The following is a 15,262-nucleotide window of genomic DNA, read 5'->3' as shown; positions in this document are numbered from 1 at the left end:
CGAAGGTCGCCGATTCCAGAAGGTGCTGTCTGGCGTTAAACTAGTCTCGGCTGAAAAATAAGTCTCTAGGGTCTTACTGCGCATGCGCGAGCCGTTGAGGCTTCTCGCGAGAGGAAGGTTCGTTTGTGGTTCCATAGTGGTCTCCGCCGGTTGTGAGAGAGTAATTTCTTGCAGCTGCACCATGACGTCCGTGGGGACCCTCGCCTTCGATGAATATGGGCGCCCTTTCATCATCATCAAGGACCAAGATCGCAAGTCTCGCCTTATGGGACTTGAAGCCCTCAAGGTAACGGCCCGGGACACGCTTGGAAGAGGGATGAGGGGAGGTGGCCAGAGAAGTGGCTCTGCGCCTGCGCAAGCCGAGGAGAGGCTCTGCCATGTGCGGCTTAGGAAGGCCGAGAATCTCCTCCCGGGAGCCTCCGTGGAGTCCGGTAGCTCACCCGCCTGTGTGAGCTCGGGCGAGGCCGTTGTGAAAGCCCTTAGTGCGAGTAGGGGGTCCGATGGGCCGCCGGCTTCCCTCGGGGCCGGGCCGGGCCTCTCCTATTCCGGCTCCCGGGAGCCCGGCCGCGGTCACCCCCTGCCCCGCGGCCACCCGCCCTGTTGAGGCTGCCGTCTTAACCTTCCGTGGACCTGCCCGCCCGGCCCCGAGAAAGCGGACGCTCGTTTCCTTGTCTCCTAAAGGCTTAGTCATCCGCAGAGCATTCCGTTTTGAGAGCTCTTAGGAGTGGCGTGCCCTAGGGTGCTACGGAAGAAAACCCGCACGGTGAAGACCCGACACCGCGGCCATCACTGCGGCCTGTGGGCGGAATGACCATTGCGGGACGAGATGCAGATGAGGGTGGAGGGCCCCTCCCTGCGTCGGATCGGGGCTGGGGGGGAGCTTCAGACGTGTGTAGACCAGGTGCGGGGTGTCCTGTGATTTTACGTACAACAGACTTAAAATTAAACAGTTCTCTCAGGCTGGCTTTAAGACAAGTTGCAGAAGCTCTCTGAATCTGATTCGCCGGTGGGGTAACTCCTTTTACCATGCTGAGGGCTTGACGGGTATTAAATAGGGTGACTGAAGGAGTGGCCACTGTACTTGATCCATGGTAGACGCTCAGAATCTTCTTTTCATATTCCGTTCCAGTTTTAAAGTTACGAGTTGTGTGTCACAGCCATTTTGTGCTAGCTACATAGATAATTGCATGTAATCCTCACTCTGAAATGCTACTGTTTTACAGAATTGGAAACTTGGGACCAGCCTAGTCAAGAAATTGCTCAGTGTCACCTGGCTACTAAAGAGCATTCAAACCCACTTCTGTCTGAGTCAAAGCCAGTGATATAGAGCGGTGTTCCCAGCCTTGATGTTAGTATTTAGCATCAGATCATTCCTTGTTCTGCCAGGAGCATCCCTCTGGTTTTGAGGGCCAAAAAATGTGTCTGGTGTCTCTTGGGAAACAAAATCACCCCCAGTCAAGAACCATTTCCCTGTGATTATTATCCTTTAAACATTCTTCTAAACATACCTTTTGAAGTGGCATTTTAAGAATTAGCAGCATTTTCACAGGCTAAATGAACTTTGTGTCTTGTTAATTTCACAGGCTAAATGAACTTTGTGTCTTGTTAACATGCCACAAAGGGCAAACAGAAGGCTTTACGGAACATGTGCATTTGCACTGCTTTAAAAATTTGGTCAAGATTTTATGGATAAAGAGCTTTCTGTGCATCAGTACCTTAGGAATCAGAATTTAAGTTTAGGAAACAGTCACAGACCATCCTCACCAGAAAGGAGATAGGTCTCAGATTGTGGAGGGCTTTAAGAAAAAAAAGTTAGCAATTCCAGCTTCAGTGCTGAGGCATTGGGAGTCACATAAACCTTTGGAACTGGTAAAAGACACATTTGTGGGGAAAATCTTGTTAGCTGGATGTGGGGTGAATCTGATGGATAGATGAGACAAGATCTAGGAATCCCATAGAGTGCTTCAGATCTGAGTTAGATTGGTGATGGCAAGAGTAGAAACGAAACCACTTTGGAGGAAATCAATTTAACTATATATGGGAACAGGGATGGATCTCTTCGAGCTTGGTTACTTACAGGGTTTTGATTATCATTGGCCTGGATTTTGGTGGAGGAGGATGGTCAGTTAGGAAGATTTGTTTGCTGTAACTAACAACTCTTGGGTTCCAAGAATTTCTCTGCAGATTGAGTCTGTTCAGATGTTACAGTGAGGCTATCGTTTATTTTCCTAGATTGTGAATATCAAGACTTAAGGCTCATTTGGACAATAATATGTGCATTTGAATGTCTTTAAGAATTGGATGCTCTAGGTGGGCCTACTTGAGTGTTAAGGGATATGTTCTTTGTTCCTGATTCAATATACCTTCCAGTTCACTTGACTAGGAGACCAAAATACATGAAAAATTAAAGCCAACAGTAAAAGTATCATACTCATAACACTTTGATGGATAAAAATTACAAACACTTAAAGGTAATGGGTATTGTGTTAAGAGTCTTCAGTTGTGTGACCCTTCACTGTATAACAATTTGTCTTGCAAATGCAGGCACTACTTAACTTATTAAAGAGTTGTATTCTAAAAGTGTATAACCCGAAAGAGGAAAAAAAAAAAAAAACATGCTAAATGCCCAGCCCAGCTTATAAAATCTAGTTAGTCCACAGTGTAAATGAACCATGGTACCTTGAAGTTTAAATTCCCTCTAGCATCAACTAGAAGAAGAATAAAGTTTTCTCCCACTCTCCTGAGCAGCAAGGCAAAGTATACTTTGGCATTTCTTCTATTTGCCAAGCTCTCAGCCTCCTTTTTTTCCCCTTAAAAAATAGTTTAGGTGCCCGTGAGTCAACGCCTATAATCATAACTACTCAGGAGGATCTTGGTTCAAGACCAGCCTAGGCAAATGGTTTTCAAGACTCTCATCTCAAAAATACCCAACTCAAAAATGGGTTGGCAGAGTGGCTTAAGTGGTAGAGTGCCTGCCTAGCAAGTGTGAGTCCCAGCCCTACCCTAAATAAATAATAATAATTTATACCTGCTACTTTAGCAGTTAGATGCAGTCAGAAGAAATGCCAGGTAATTTAATTATCCTAATATTTGTGGTGCTAACTTTAATCTATAATTGGAATTTCAGACAGGTGGAAGATTTTGGGGGCAAAGAAAAATAAACAGGTTAGAACAGAGCAGTTCTACCTGAGCATATGCCCCTACAGAATTCCTGTTACTGAGTTCTTAGCCATTATTCAGAACTTTTCTTCTTTGAAAAATCAATCTTTTTAAAAAACTTTTGACAGACAAGGTTGACTGCTGTATGAGTTACACATTACCTTCAGGAGTATTTTCTAAGTAGACCATAGTGTGAAAGTTCAAAGCACCACATGTTTACAGTTGAACCCTGTAGGTCCTGTTAGTTGAATCATCTCTTTTCTGCTGTTAAATGGGCTGGTAAAAGAACCTGATGTGTTGTTAAATGAGACAACACAAAACACTTGGTTTGATTTCTAAATACACTGAGATTAATACTGTCTATAGCCTTTTAAATGTAGAATTTTCTAGATAATAGAAAGTATGTTAAAATTTTTATAATTAGCTATGTTTTTAATTATTGCATTATATGTAATTGAATATCTGCGTTTTCTGTGTGCTTCATTTAGTCTCACATAATGGCTGCAAAGGCTGTCGCAAATACAATGAGAACATCACTTGGACCAAATGGTAAGAGTCCCAACAATAGTTCTAAAATAGTCAGTACACATATTTACAAAAGGGGGGGTGTGGTGTAGTTCAGGACTAGAGCGCTTGCCTAGCATGCTGAAAGCCCTGGGTTTGATCCCCAGCACTGAAGAAAAATATAAAAAAGTGGGATGGAGGTATCCTAATACCCTAAATGGTGTATTCCAGACTTCTTAAACACAGTTAGTTTTAAATCAGGCTTTTTTTCCTCCCTCACTTCTTTCATTAGCATTTTCCATCCAGTGTTTATTACCTTTTGAAGTTAATACACATTTGGTAACACTTTGTAATTTGGGAAGGGTTGTTTGGTTTCAGGTTGTTTGTTTGCCATTTCTCTGGTTTCAGCCAGTTAGATTGTTCCCAGTTTGTTGATTTAGGTTACCTAATCTAAAAATTCAGTATTGTTAATGTTGATTGCCCAGAGGTCTTCTAAACATTGTCTTCTTTTCAGGGCTGGATAAGATGATGGTAGACAAAGATGGAGATGTGACTGTAACTAATGATGGTGCCACCATTTTAAGCATGATGGATGTTGATCATCAGATTGCCAAGCTGATGGTTGAATTGTCCAAATCCCAGGATGATGAAATTGGAGATGGAACCACAGGAGTGGTTGGTAAGAAAAGATAAAAAAAATATCCTTTCTAATTTAGGAAGTGTTACTTAAAGTCAGTCACAAACTAATGTTTACTCTCAATCATGAGGAAATAAGTCCAGACTTCAAAACTAAGTGTCAAGAAAAAATGGAAAGGAGGTGGAGTGAGTTAGGCAATGAGATAGAACACCAGCTGCAATGTGTAATTTTTGATTGGCGGCTGGTTGATGAGTTTTTAAGCAATAAAAGATGTTTGAGACCAGCAATGAGATTTGAATACATACTGTGAATTACATAATAGTATCGAATCAACCTTCAGTTTCTTGTGTGACAACTGCATTGTAGTTATGTAGGAGAATGTCCTGGGTTTCAGCTACATGCTGCAGTATAGAATAGTGAGATCTCTTGGTTTCTACACTAATTCAAGTGTATATGTATGTGAAGGAAACATAGCAAAATGTTAAAATACTTGATCATTTATAATGAAAAGTTGGAGAAGACTGAAGAGATAAAAATATTTGTAATTTACCTTCTGCAACTAATTTGAATCATTTATTTTAACAAGCATCGTTCTAGGTGTGCTTGAAGAATATCAGACTTTAAATTAATAAACAGGCCAGGACTGGTGATACATGTCTGTAATCCCAGCTGTGAGTGAGGCAGAAATGGAAGGATTGCAGTTCAAGGATGCCAGGGCAAAAAAGTTAGCCAGGCCCTATCTCAAAAAATAAACTGGATGTGGTGGCACACACAGAAATAGTATAGAAAGTGGGATGGGGTAGAACACCGTATCTGAAGCATAGACAAAAGGCTCGGGCTCAAGTGGTGGAGCTCTTGAATCCCTAAATTTAGTGTGAATCCCTAAATTCAAAGCCCCAGTACTGCCCAACAAAACAAACGCACCTGTAGCCTGGTGTGGTGGTATATGCCTATAATCCCAGCAACTAGAGAAGCAGAGACAAGAAAATGGAGAGTTTGAAGCTAGTCCAGGCAAAGTTAGCAAGACCCTATCTCAAACAAAATACAAACAAAAGAGCTGGGGGCATGGCTGAAATGGTAAAGAGCTTGCCTGCAGTGTACAAGACCCTAAGTTCAAATGCCAGTAATACACACAACTTAACCTGTGTGGCACCAAAATGAGGGGAAGGAAAGGTTGGTAGTGGGGGAATAAAGAAGAAACAAATTTGTCAATCCTCTTAATACCAGGATGATTTCACTGAGAAGGCCCTGACCCAGGAAACAATACTTGTTTTCCCTTAAAAATACTCCTCCTGCATTATATTCCCTAGTTAGCTTTTTCATGTCATTACTGAGAAGTGGACATTCATCCATAGGGAAGACCATTAAATCTTTGCTAAAACTGAAACAAGAGGGCTCCAGAATTACATCCAGCTTAACTCTGCAACTTTCTAATTTCCGTTTTCGAAACTGATATCTTCTGTTTGCTTGCAGTTCTGGCTGGTGCCTTGTTGGAAGAAGCAGAGCAGTTGCTGGACCGAGGCATTCACCCAATCAGAATAGCCGATGGCTATGAGCAGGCTGCCCGCATTGCTATTGAGCACCTGGACAAGATTAGCGATAGCGTCCTTGTTGACATGAAGGACACTGAGCCTCTGATTCAGACTGCAAAAACCACACTGGGCTCCAAAGTGTACGTGTCATGTCAGTAGAGTGTTTAAGCATTATGGAAGACAATTTGTTTGCCTATTCCTAAATGCAGAGGTGTGATCACTAATGGCTTGGTATTGATTTGAAGTTTTTATTTTGTTTTTGTTGTTGTTACTGTTTTTAATGTGGATGTAGATAGATGCATTTTGAGCTGAATCATCTTGACAATATTTGTAAAATATATAGTCCTTTAATTTAGTAGCATAGACTGCTTTGAGATCAACTAGAGAGGGTCTTATTTGGAGATTCTGTTCATTTTCAGTTCATTCAGCAAGCAGATTTACTAGTCTAAAATTTTTGAGTTTAGTAAGGAAGGATAGTCTTTAAAGTTGACTCATCAGCTGTTTTCAGTGTTTGCTACTATGTACTGGGCTTACTGGTGTCTTAGAGGCATAAAGTTAACAGTTCTTGTCCCCTAGAGACTAAGCATCCTCAGCCAAGGATACACTTATTTTGAACAACAATAGAAATTTGTAGCAAATTGCCATAATGTCACATAAAAACTTTATGTAAGGAGCTTTTTAAAATTGTTAACAGTGTAAGAGATGTTTTAATATCAGGAATGCTTCAGTTTTTAGTGTGTTTGGTGGTTTTAGCAAAGAGGAAGAATGTAGAGGGGTTGCGAAGTACAAGTTTGTCTTGCCTTCTCTGAGCACAGGCAGAAGCCTTCCGTGATGCCTGCTGTCCTCTGACTACAGGCCTTAGCTGGGACTGACTTGCCATGAGCCACCTGTGTTACTACAGCATTATTTTCTCACAGAAGAAAGCCATCCCATTGCCTGAAATATGCAAATCTTTATGAAACCCAAAGACCACTACCTTTTGCATAGGTCTTTACTACAAAAAAAATGCTCAAGTTGTCTCATAGCAGCCAAGTTATCTCCCATAAAGCAAAACATTGTCAGATACTGACATTTTTGGTTTCATGGTTCTCTTTTGTGAGTGATACAACAGGCCCAGTACTGTTTTAAGTGACAGATTTCCCTTTTGGTTTTTCCAGACTACATATTCATTCAGCAATCTTCCAGTGTTTCATAGCCTAGATTTATTACTTTTCCTGGGTGATTTATCTTCCCATTCTACTTTAAACCTAGAAAGTAGCAGTAGTATTTTAAAGCAGTGTGATCTTAGAAAAATTTTGTTCTTATCATACTGCAATGGTCTTTTATGTACATTTATAATGAAAGGGAATAGTAATTTCAGTTAGTGAAAATAAAAATATAATTTTTACCCCCATCCAAGTTTTTAGTCCCCTCTGGGGTCTATGTATTCTAGGTTGAGAATCCCTGCCCCAAACTGTTGAAAATACAGGTTGTGATGGTATTATTTATGGAAAATGGACATCTTCAGTTTTAGAAAATACCTTTGATTACTTCACGTGATAGATTCCGCTTTAGTAGAAGTCACTATGAAATGAATGTGAAAAGCTCTGTGATGTTTTCATCAGGGTTAACAGCTGTCACCGACAAATGGCTGAGATAGCTGTGGATGCTGTCCTCACTGTAGCAGACATGGATCGGAGAGATGTTGACTTTGAGCTCATCAAAGTAGAAGGCAAAGTTGGTGGGAGACTGGAGGACAGCAAGCTGGTCAAGGGTGTGATCGTGGATAAGGACTTCAGTCACCCGCAGATGCCAAAAGTAAGCCATTGCCTTTCACAACCTCATGCTGGCTTTTAACTCTAAAACCCACCAATTCAAATATTTTTATTTCTCCCCACAGAAAGTGGAAAATGCTAAGATTGCCATTCTCACATGTCCATTTGAACCACCTAAACCAAAAACAAAGCACAAGCTGGATGTGACCTCTGTGGAAGACTTTAAAGCCCTTCAGAAATACGAAAAGGAGAAGTTTGAAGAGATGATTCAACAAGTAAGTCCATTTTGGGGGACAGGTATTAGATTTGAACTTAGGGCTTCATGCTTGCTAGGCAGGCGCTCTACCACTTGAGCCATGCCTTCAGCCACTGACAAGTAAGTCTTCATGTAGTCCTTAGAGAAATTTAAACTCTAAAAGTCAGGGATTGCTTAGATGACTTAAGTATGTGTGGCATTAACTTGAATTACCATCCTGATAGTTCATTGTGGATACAAGTAGCATTCAGTGTAATCTGTTCAGTTCTAAGTCACAAAGATAATAAAAACACAGAGGAAAGAAATCTCATCTTATCTTAAAGGGTCCCATGTTTAGGGTGCCATAAAGAGTTGGCCCAGTTAGCTAGCACTCTGCCTTCAATTTTATTTGCTCTCCTGGGACCACTGAGTATAACTTTTAAACAAAAGTTTGTGAAGTAACAGGTATTAAACCAGAGTGCACTCATAATCCCAATTCTTCTCTCAAATAAGTCAGACTATGATTTTATGAATACCTTAATGTTTTAAGTATTCATGCTCTTAGGGAAGTTTCTGATTCATTTATTCCTTCATGGTGCATTTTATTATGCCTGCTAGGTACCAAACATAGTTGTAGGCACTAGAAATACAGCAGTGAACCAAGCCACAAACTCATAATCTTTGCAGCACAGAATCCATGAAAGGTGAGTGAAGCTCTGATACAGACACTGCTCAGAGAAGGAGTCTCTAGGGAAGTGACAGTGCAGCATCTCTGGATGAGGAACATTCCAGTCTGGGGGTGCGCTGGTGGGGGTGGAGGGGCTGAGAAAAGGACATGGTTGGTTTGTGTAAACAGCCACCTTCATTGAAGCCTACAGGCAACATTGTCTGAGCTGCAGGGTGTCATGGGAATGCTGGCTAAGGCCAAAAGTGTTGGGTGGTTCACATACATTTCCATGTTGCTAAGAAAGAAGAGCAGGAATGGCAGGACAGGCCTAGAGGCTACAATTTTAAAGAATGAGAGTGACCCAGAGAGCATTATAGGAAACTGAGGAGCAGGAAGGATTCTATTTTGAGGAGGAATGTGGGGCGGGGAGGGGGCGTTTTCAGGGAACCGCCAGAGTTTGTGTACAGCAAGAATATGATAGAAACATGCACAGAGTCTGGTGTTGATGGCCCTGTATTCCAGAGTCCTGGAGTGCAGGGAGGTGGAAACCCACAAGTGGTAGACGTATAGGAGGTTTGGGTGGAGATAGTTCCATAGAAGTGTGGGCCATAGTCCAATAATTAATCACAGATGGTCACTACAGGGGAGATGGCCCATTCATTTCCCTGCCGTCTTGGGAAAATGCTCTTAGCCCTTTATGTGCATGGTAGAAGGGTGCTTCATACTAGAAGCAGGATTGCTGATCACTAGGAGCGGCAAAAAGCAAGAGGACTTTTCTTCAAGGCCAGCCTGCACTACAGAGGGAGACACTCTATTTCTAAAATAAATGAATGAATGAACAAACAGGATTGCTTGCCACTTTAGACCCCTATATGAGACTGTGTGTGTCGATTCTCAAATATCATCCACTCATGTGAGTCAAGCAAGGTTCCGATGAGTGTTTGTCATAACATTCTGGTCTTGTTTTAAACACAGAGATGAAACTACTTAATAGATTTAGGGCAAAACAGAGCTGTTAACTTTTTAGGGGTGGGTATTGGTTTTGTTGGTGCATCTTTTTGTTTAATGATAGTAATAGGGTTCAGCATGAGTTACTGATCGACTTCTAAGGCATAGTGTGAAAAATGAAGTGATTCCATTGATACGTGTCAGTTATTTAAAATTTAGAACTGGCAGAAAAAGACACTCAAATGTTACTCCCTCTTTTCCTTTCCTGTGCTTTTGAATATTTTAATGCATCCACCTTATACACCCAGCTGTGTTTCCCCTCCCCATTTTGTTTCAAACTCCATAACAAAGAATAAATACCTACTTGTTATCAATAAGATTCTGGCATTTCTTTTCACAGATTAAAAATACTGGAGCTAACCTAGCTATTTGCCAGTGGGGCTTTGATGATGAAGCAAATCATTTACTTCTTCAGAACACCCTGCCTGCAGTTCGCTGGGTTGGAGGACCTGAGATCGAGGTAGGAGACTCCACAGTTCGAGGAGAGGAGCTAGAGAAGAAACCACTAGCATCTTTTTGTTGTTTGAATAACAGTGCTCTCTTTTTCTGGTGTTCAGTGGCATTTTGAACTGCCTTCCATAGTCATCTTCCTTGCCCCTCTCATTGACTTTCTGAGGCATGAAGACCTTGTATCATGCATGCCCTTTGACAGCTGGATATCAGCTTTCCTCCTGGCAGCCTGCTGCAGAGGACATGAGAATTGAGTTCACAGAGAGTGGAGACTACATACGTAGTGATAGAGCCAGGCAGCACCAGAGCCAGGCCGAGATGTCCAGCTCTTCAGAACCTATTTGCCTAATAAAGCACTTGGAACTGAACTTAAGATAATTTTGTCCATGGTGGTGCAGCAGTTATGTCAAACAAGTTAGTCCTAGATTAGGTTTAGTTCATTTGTGGTCCAGTTTTGAAAGTTCACCAGTGTTCACTAACATTGAACAACACTGTCTTCCTGACCACCCCAAATAGCTAATCGCCATTGCAACAGGAGGCCGGATTGTCCCTCGGTTCTCAGAACTCACAGCTGAGAAACTGGGCTTTGCTGGACTTGTGCAGGAGATCTCATTTGGCACAACTAAAGACAAAATGCTGGTCATCGAGCAGTGTAAGAACTCCAGAGCTGTGACCATTTTCATTAGAGGAGGAAATAAGATGGTAAGAATTCAGTTCTTTGTCATGTTTGTTTTTCTGATTTTGGTACATGGTTTGGCTTTTTGTCACACGATGCATTTTTAAGTTGAGTCACCATTTTTTTAAATCATTTTTCTCAAGCAATGATTAACATGATGTAAAATTACTGAAGACCAGCTGGAATGATGGCACATGCATATAATCCCAGCACTAGGGAGGCTGAGACAGGAAGATCAAAAGTTAAAGGCTAACCTGAGCTGCATAGTGAAACCATGTAAAACAAAGGTTGGGGATGTAGCTCAGTGGTAGAGGACAGGCCTCACATGCACCAGGCCCTGGGTTCAATCTTAGACCTCAAAAAAAAAAAAAAAAAAAACAATTTACTGAAGAGCATGTTAAATTGACAATTTTACAAGGGAAATTTGCTTTTTTGCTGTCTTTTAAGTAAAAACAAGAAATCCAAGTAAATAGCCTTTGATAATCTGTTCTTCACAATTTTAGTGCATTGTGATAAGTGAAGTTTTGGTCTTTGTCATTGTTTGGAAGCTTTGTTTTATCATGTATCCCATAATGAGTTGCTGGCTGCCTCTGCTGGTTGCATTCCGTTAACTACACTCTGGGGAGGAAAGGTATGATGAAAATACAGATACCAGAGTATTATAACACATTGTCTCTGCCTCTTTTCAACCAAGCTAGTTTTAATTGGGGCTCTTTAGAGGTATTGCCAGGACCCAGCAAGAGCTTAGACTAAACCAGAGATGTCAGGTATTTGGCACTAAAGTGAATGGTTTTGATCACATTGATTTACGCAGAATTTCTCCCCAGATTATCGAGGAAGCAAAACGATCACTTCATGATGCTTTATGTGTCATCCGGAACCTCATCCGTGATAATCGTGTGGTATACGGGGGAGGTGCTGCTGAGATATCCTGTGCTTTGGCGGTTAGCCAAGAGGCAGATAAGGTAAAAGACAAAGACTTGTGCATTGTGGTGGTCCCAAGGCTGTGGAACAGAACAGGGCACTAGACCCTGAACAAACAAAAGCATCATCGGTCATACGTAACAAGAATTTAAATTCATTCTGATGTCTTACACAAATTCAAGTCACCATAAATTAGTATTCCTCAGCCATTCTAAGTTAATCTATTAAGATGACTTAAAAATGAAGCAGTGAGCTCTGCTTTGTTCTAAGATCTCTCTCACACATGTATTTTATGTTCCCTCCATCATTATTCTTTAATGACCTTAATATTGTGACATTAAAAATACTCAAGCCAGCTTATTCTTAAACTCTTCGTGCGTTACTTTTCAAATTATGTAATGTAGAGTTAGGTTTTCAACTTGCTGCTGGGTGTTTTTGTTTGGTTTAACTTGGGTTTTTGCTAAGTGTACTCTGCACCCCTATACCCTTCTAGTGTCCAACCTTGGAGCAGTACGCCATGAGAGCTTTTGCAGATGCATTGGAGGTCATCCCCATGGCCCTTTCCGAAAACAGTGGCATGAATCCCATCCAGACAATGACTGAAGTTCGCGCCAGACAAGTAAAGGAGCAGAACCCTGCCCTTGGGATTGACTGTTTGCATAAGGGAACAAATGGTGAGAGTGTCACTGTTGTTCGTGTGGATTATGTTCTTATTAAGTTGAGTGATTATATACTGTATGGCTGTGTACACAATAATGTCTGATTTTAAAAAATAATTCCTGCCCTTTTTTTTTTTATACAAATATCTGTCAAAGTGGGTTCTGGATATCATACAAAACAGCCCTGAAATGGACTTTAGTTTACTGTGTACTGTGGTTATATCCCATGAGTTAAACACTGTTCTGTAGCTACTAGCGTGTCATTCGGGAGAGCTTTAGATGGTTGAAACTTTGGTCCAGTGGTTTCTGCACTGGTCATATCATATTTGAATTACTGTCATCCATCTCCACCACAGAATCTGTTTGTTCTTACATAGGAGTGTAGGTGTGTTCTGTTCATGCTCACATCCCAAGGAGTTTAATGATAGCCACTCTTTGTCAGGCTAAGTATGTTTTTTAATTGAAGGCCTGTGATTTAGCATTGCTGAGCAATACTTTATATTTTAGGTGCTCTCTGATTCACTGAATATTGTGTGGGATAGGATGTCACTGACAGTTTCTCCCCATAGCTGCTCATTGACCAGAAGCCCCGAGCAGTTGACCACATTTGGATTCTAGAGTGTCCTTGGAAGTAATGAAGTCTTACTCATCTGAAAATGAAGTATGACTCCAATTAGTGGCCATTTGACCTCCACACTGTGGTTTGGTTTGTTTTTGAGACAGGATCTTGTTGTGGTTCCCAGAGCGGCCTTGAACTCTTCAGATAAAGCAGTCCTCTTATCTCATCCTCCCTAGTAGCTGAGACTACAGTTGTACACTATCATACTCAGCTATAATTCTCAATTATAATTTATGTAATTCCATAAATTGATACTAAATCTGTGTTATTTTAGCTAATTGATTTACTTGTGGTTTTCAGATATGAAGCAACAACATGTCATAGAAACCTTGATTGGCAAAAAGCAGCAGATATCTCTTGCAACACAAATGGTCAGAATGATTTTGAAAATTGATGACATCCGCAAGCCTGGAGAATCTGAAGAATAAAGAAAAATGTTGAATAAAATGTAGTAAGATCAACCACCATGGTTAAATAAATGGGTGTCTTGTGATGCATCTGCAGTTATTTATTGCTACATCCTTTTTCAGACACTGTAGATGGTATCATAAAAACAGCTGCGTGGTAACCATGGTTTCTGTTCACAGCCATGTAATTGTAGGAGTACTGTGTTACAAGCTTTTGTATTCATTAAAGAGGTCTCTTTAAACCTTTTTATCTTCAAGTTTAAGAAACATTTGTTTTAACAATTAAATGCTGCCTTAATTGAAAGGATTTGAGTAGATTTTTTTGACATAAGCTGTAGATATTATTTTAGTATCTTAAGCACTGAGTGTGTTCTCAGGATTTATTTCAACATTGAGAGAAACCTGGGGTTGATCCTATGCCAGTCTAATTAGTGGATGCTCTGTAGAGACGGGGTTATAGATGAATATTTCTAACACAGTTCTGGGGTGCTTTCACCAGGTTACATCAACAGCCAGGAATGTTGTTACAGTGCTGACAAAACCAGTGAAAGATTCGAGCAGAATCAGAACAGCATGGACAGAGCTGTACTGCCAGCAGATGATGTAGGGGCAGTTTAGACTGATTTTTTCTTTTTTTTTTTTTTTTTTTTTTTTGTCAGAGGGACAAAATAAGGAAAGAAGTCTTCAAAACTAGTGAGAAGAAATTTAGTGTTAATTCTACTTCCTAAAATAATACTAGCCAACAATGACAGTCCTTACCTGGGGCCAGATCTTGATCTGAGGACTACCTGGATCACCTCAGCTTTCATAAGCCAGGGAAGTGGGTAAATTTCTTTCTTACATCTCATGTGACTTTGCTTGATGGGTTTGAACTCAGGGCTTTCCACTTGCAAAGCAGTCACTTTATTGATTGAGCTCCAGTCAATTTTGCTCTGGTTATTTTACAGGTGGGGTCTTATCAGCTGGTCTGGAGCCACAGCCCTGATCTCAGCCTTACAAGTAGGCAGGATTACAGGCATGAGCCACCAGCGCCCACCTGCATGTGAGTTTTGATAATTTGCCAGGCTCTCCTGGCTAGCTAGTAAATTGTAGAGCCAGGTCGATTACAGGCAGTCTGACCTTGGAGTTCCCTTCACACCTTACCATATTCTTAACTCTGCTTTTGTGTGCTTTGTGCTTATGTATGGTTCCTTAGATTTTCTCTTTTCTAAACTATAATTTGGTGGGGTGGGGGGCGGTACTGGGATTTGAACTCAAAACTTCACACTTGGTAGGTAGAGGCTCTACCTCTTGAACCACATCTCCAACCCTAGATTTTCTAAAAGAATTCTTAAGAGAGAACCACAGTGGTAACTTGGTTACCACTGCCACCAGGGGAGAGAATTCGCCCAACCAAGGAATTAGGAAATCAAAACCCCTCCTAAGTTGCTTAAGCGACATTCAGAGCTGTGAACCCAGCCAGCCTTCCGAACTGTGTCGTATTTCTCTACATTAATGCATTGGGGGCTCTGCTAAATCCTGTGCACTAGCATGTTCCTACTCTTCCTGGTTTGTGTGTTTATGGAACTACACAGTTGAGTACTGAAAATACTGCATCATTCCATTCTTGGTGTGGCATCAGAATGCAGCCCTTCAAGTTCAGAATCAACTCGGGAAGATCTGCCTGGATGGCTACCTCTAACATTGTTTTATACCCTCCTGTCTACTGCCTGCCCACATACTGACAGGAAGGAAGCCCAGCACATTTTGGATTGTATTGGGAGTGTGGAGGAGAGGCCCTGGAGCCTCCCTCTGCAGGCACAGGCATTAGTCTGCTAGAAGTCTGTGGCTCAGGGTTCCTGGTGTACAACCTGTGCTCGGGCTTTTGTTCTCAGCATTACACAAAAGGCATCCTTATCCCCACTTGACAGGTGCAAAAACAGCAAGGTGCCCTCACACCTGTAATGCTAGCTACTCAGGAGGGAGAAATAAGGAAGATCATGGTTCAAAGCTAGCCCAGGCAAATAGTTCGTGAGACCGTCTCTCAAAAAA

At 41.4% G+C, this 15,262-nt stretch overlaps 1 protein-coding gene across 2 annotated transcripts; it reads left to right on the top strand.

Annotated features, from left to right (window-relative positions):
• Positions 1 to 82: 82 nt before the first annotated feature.
• On the top strand, positions 83 to 13,317 carry Cct5 (chaperonin containing TCP1 subunit 5). Of its 2 annotated transcripts, none has more exons than XM_020176851.2 (11): positions 83 to 286; positions 3,648 to 3,708; positions 4,178 to 4,342; positions 5,774 to 5,972; positions 7,437 to 7,629; positions 7,712 to 7,861; positions 9,837 to 9,956; positions 10,463 to 10,648; positions 11,450 to 11,587; positions 12,040 to 12,220; positions 13,125 to 13,317. In XM_020176851.2, exons 1-11 carry the CDS (start codon positions 83 to 85, stop codon positions 13,250 to 13,252), a joined length of 1,725 nt encoding a protein of 574 aa, XP_020032440.2. In that variant the 3' UTR covers positions 13,253 to 13,317. The 2 variants fall into 2 exon arrangements, with proteins under 2 accessions (XP_020032440.2, XP_073933837.1); XM_074077736.1 differs by lacking the exon at positions 83 to 286 and adding an exon at positions 1,224 to 1,348.
• Positions 13,318 to 15,262: the final 1,945 nt, after the last annotated feature.

Source organism: Castor canadensis, chromosome 6 (genome assembly GCF_047511655.1).
Source record: "Castor canadensis chromosome 6, mCasCan1.hap1v2, whole genome shotgun sequence".
NCBI lineage: Eukaryota > Metazoa > Chordata > Mammalia > Rodentia > Castoridae > Castor > Castor canadensis.
Note: the sequence above shows the minus strand (reverse complement) of the source record. Positions and strands in the feature narration are given on the sequence as shown.

What these genes read in the sequence shown, in the direction of transcription:
- Cct5 (XM_020176851.2), top strand. Translation starts at nt 83, where the DNA reads ATGCGCGAGCCGTTGAGGCTTCTCGCGAGAGGAAGGTTCGTTTGTGGT. An exon ending in TGGGACTTGAAGCCCTCAAG is followed by an intron (nt 287 to 3,647) that starts GTAACGGCCCGG and finishes TGCTTCATTTAG; the next exon opens with TCTCACATAATGGCTGCAAA. An exon ending in TTGAAGAGATGATTCAACAA is followed by an intron (nt 7,862 to 9,836) that starts GTAAGTCCATTT and finishes TTCTTTTCACAG; the next exon opens with ATTAAAAATACTGGAGCTAA.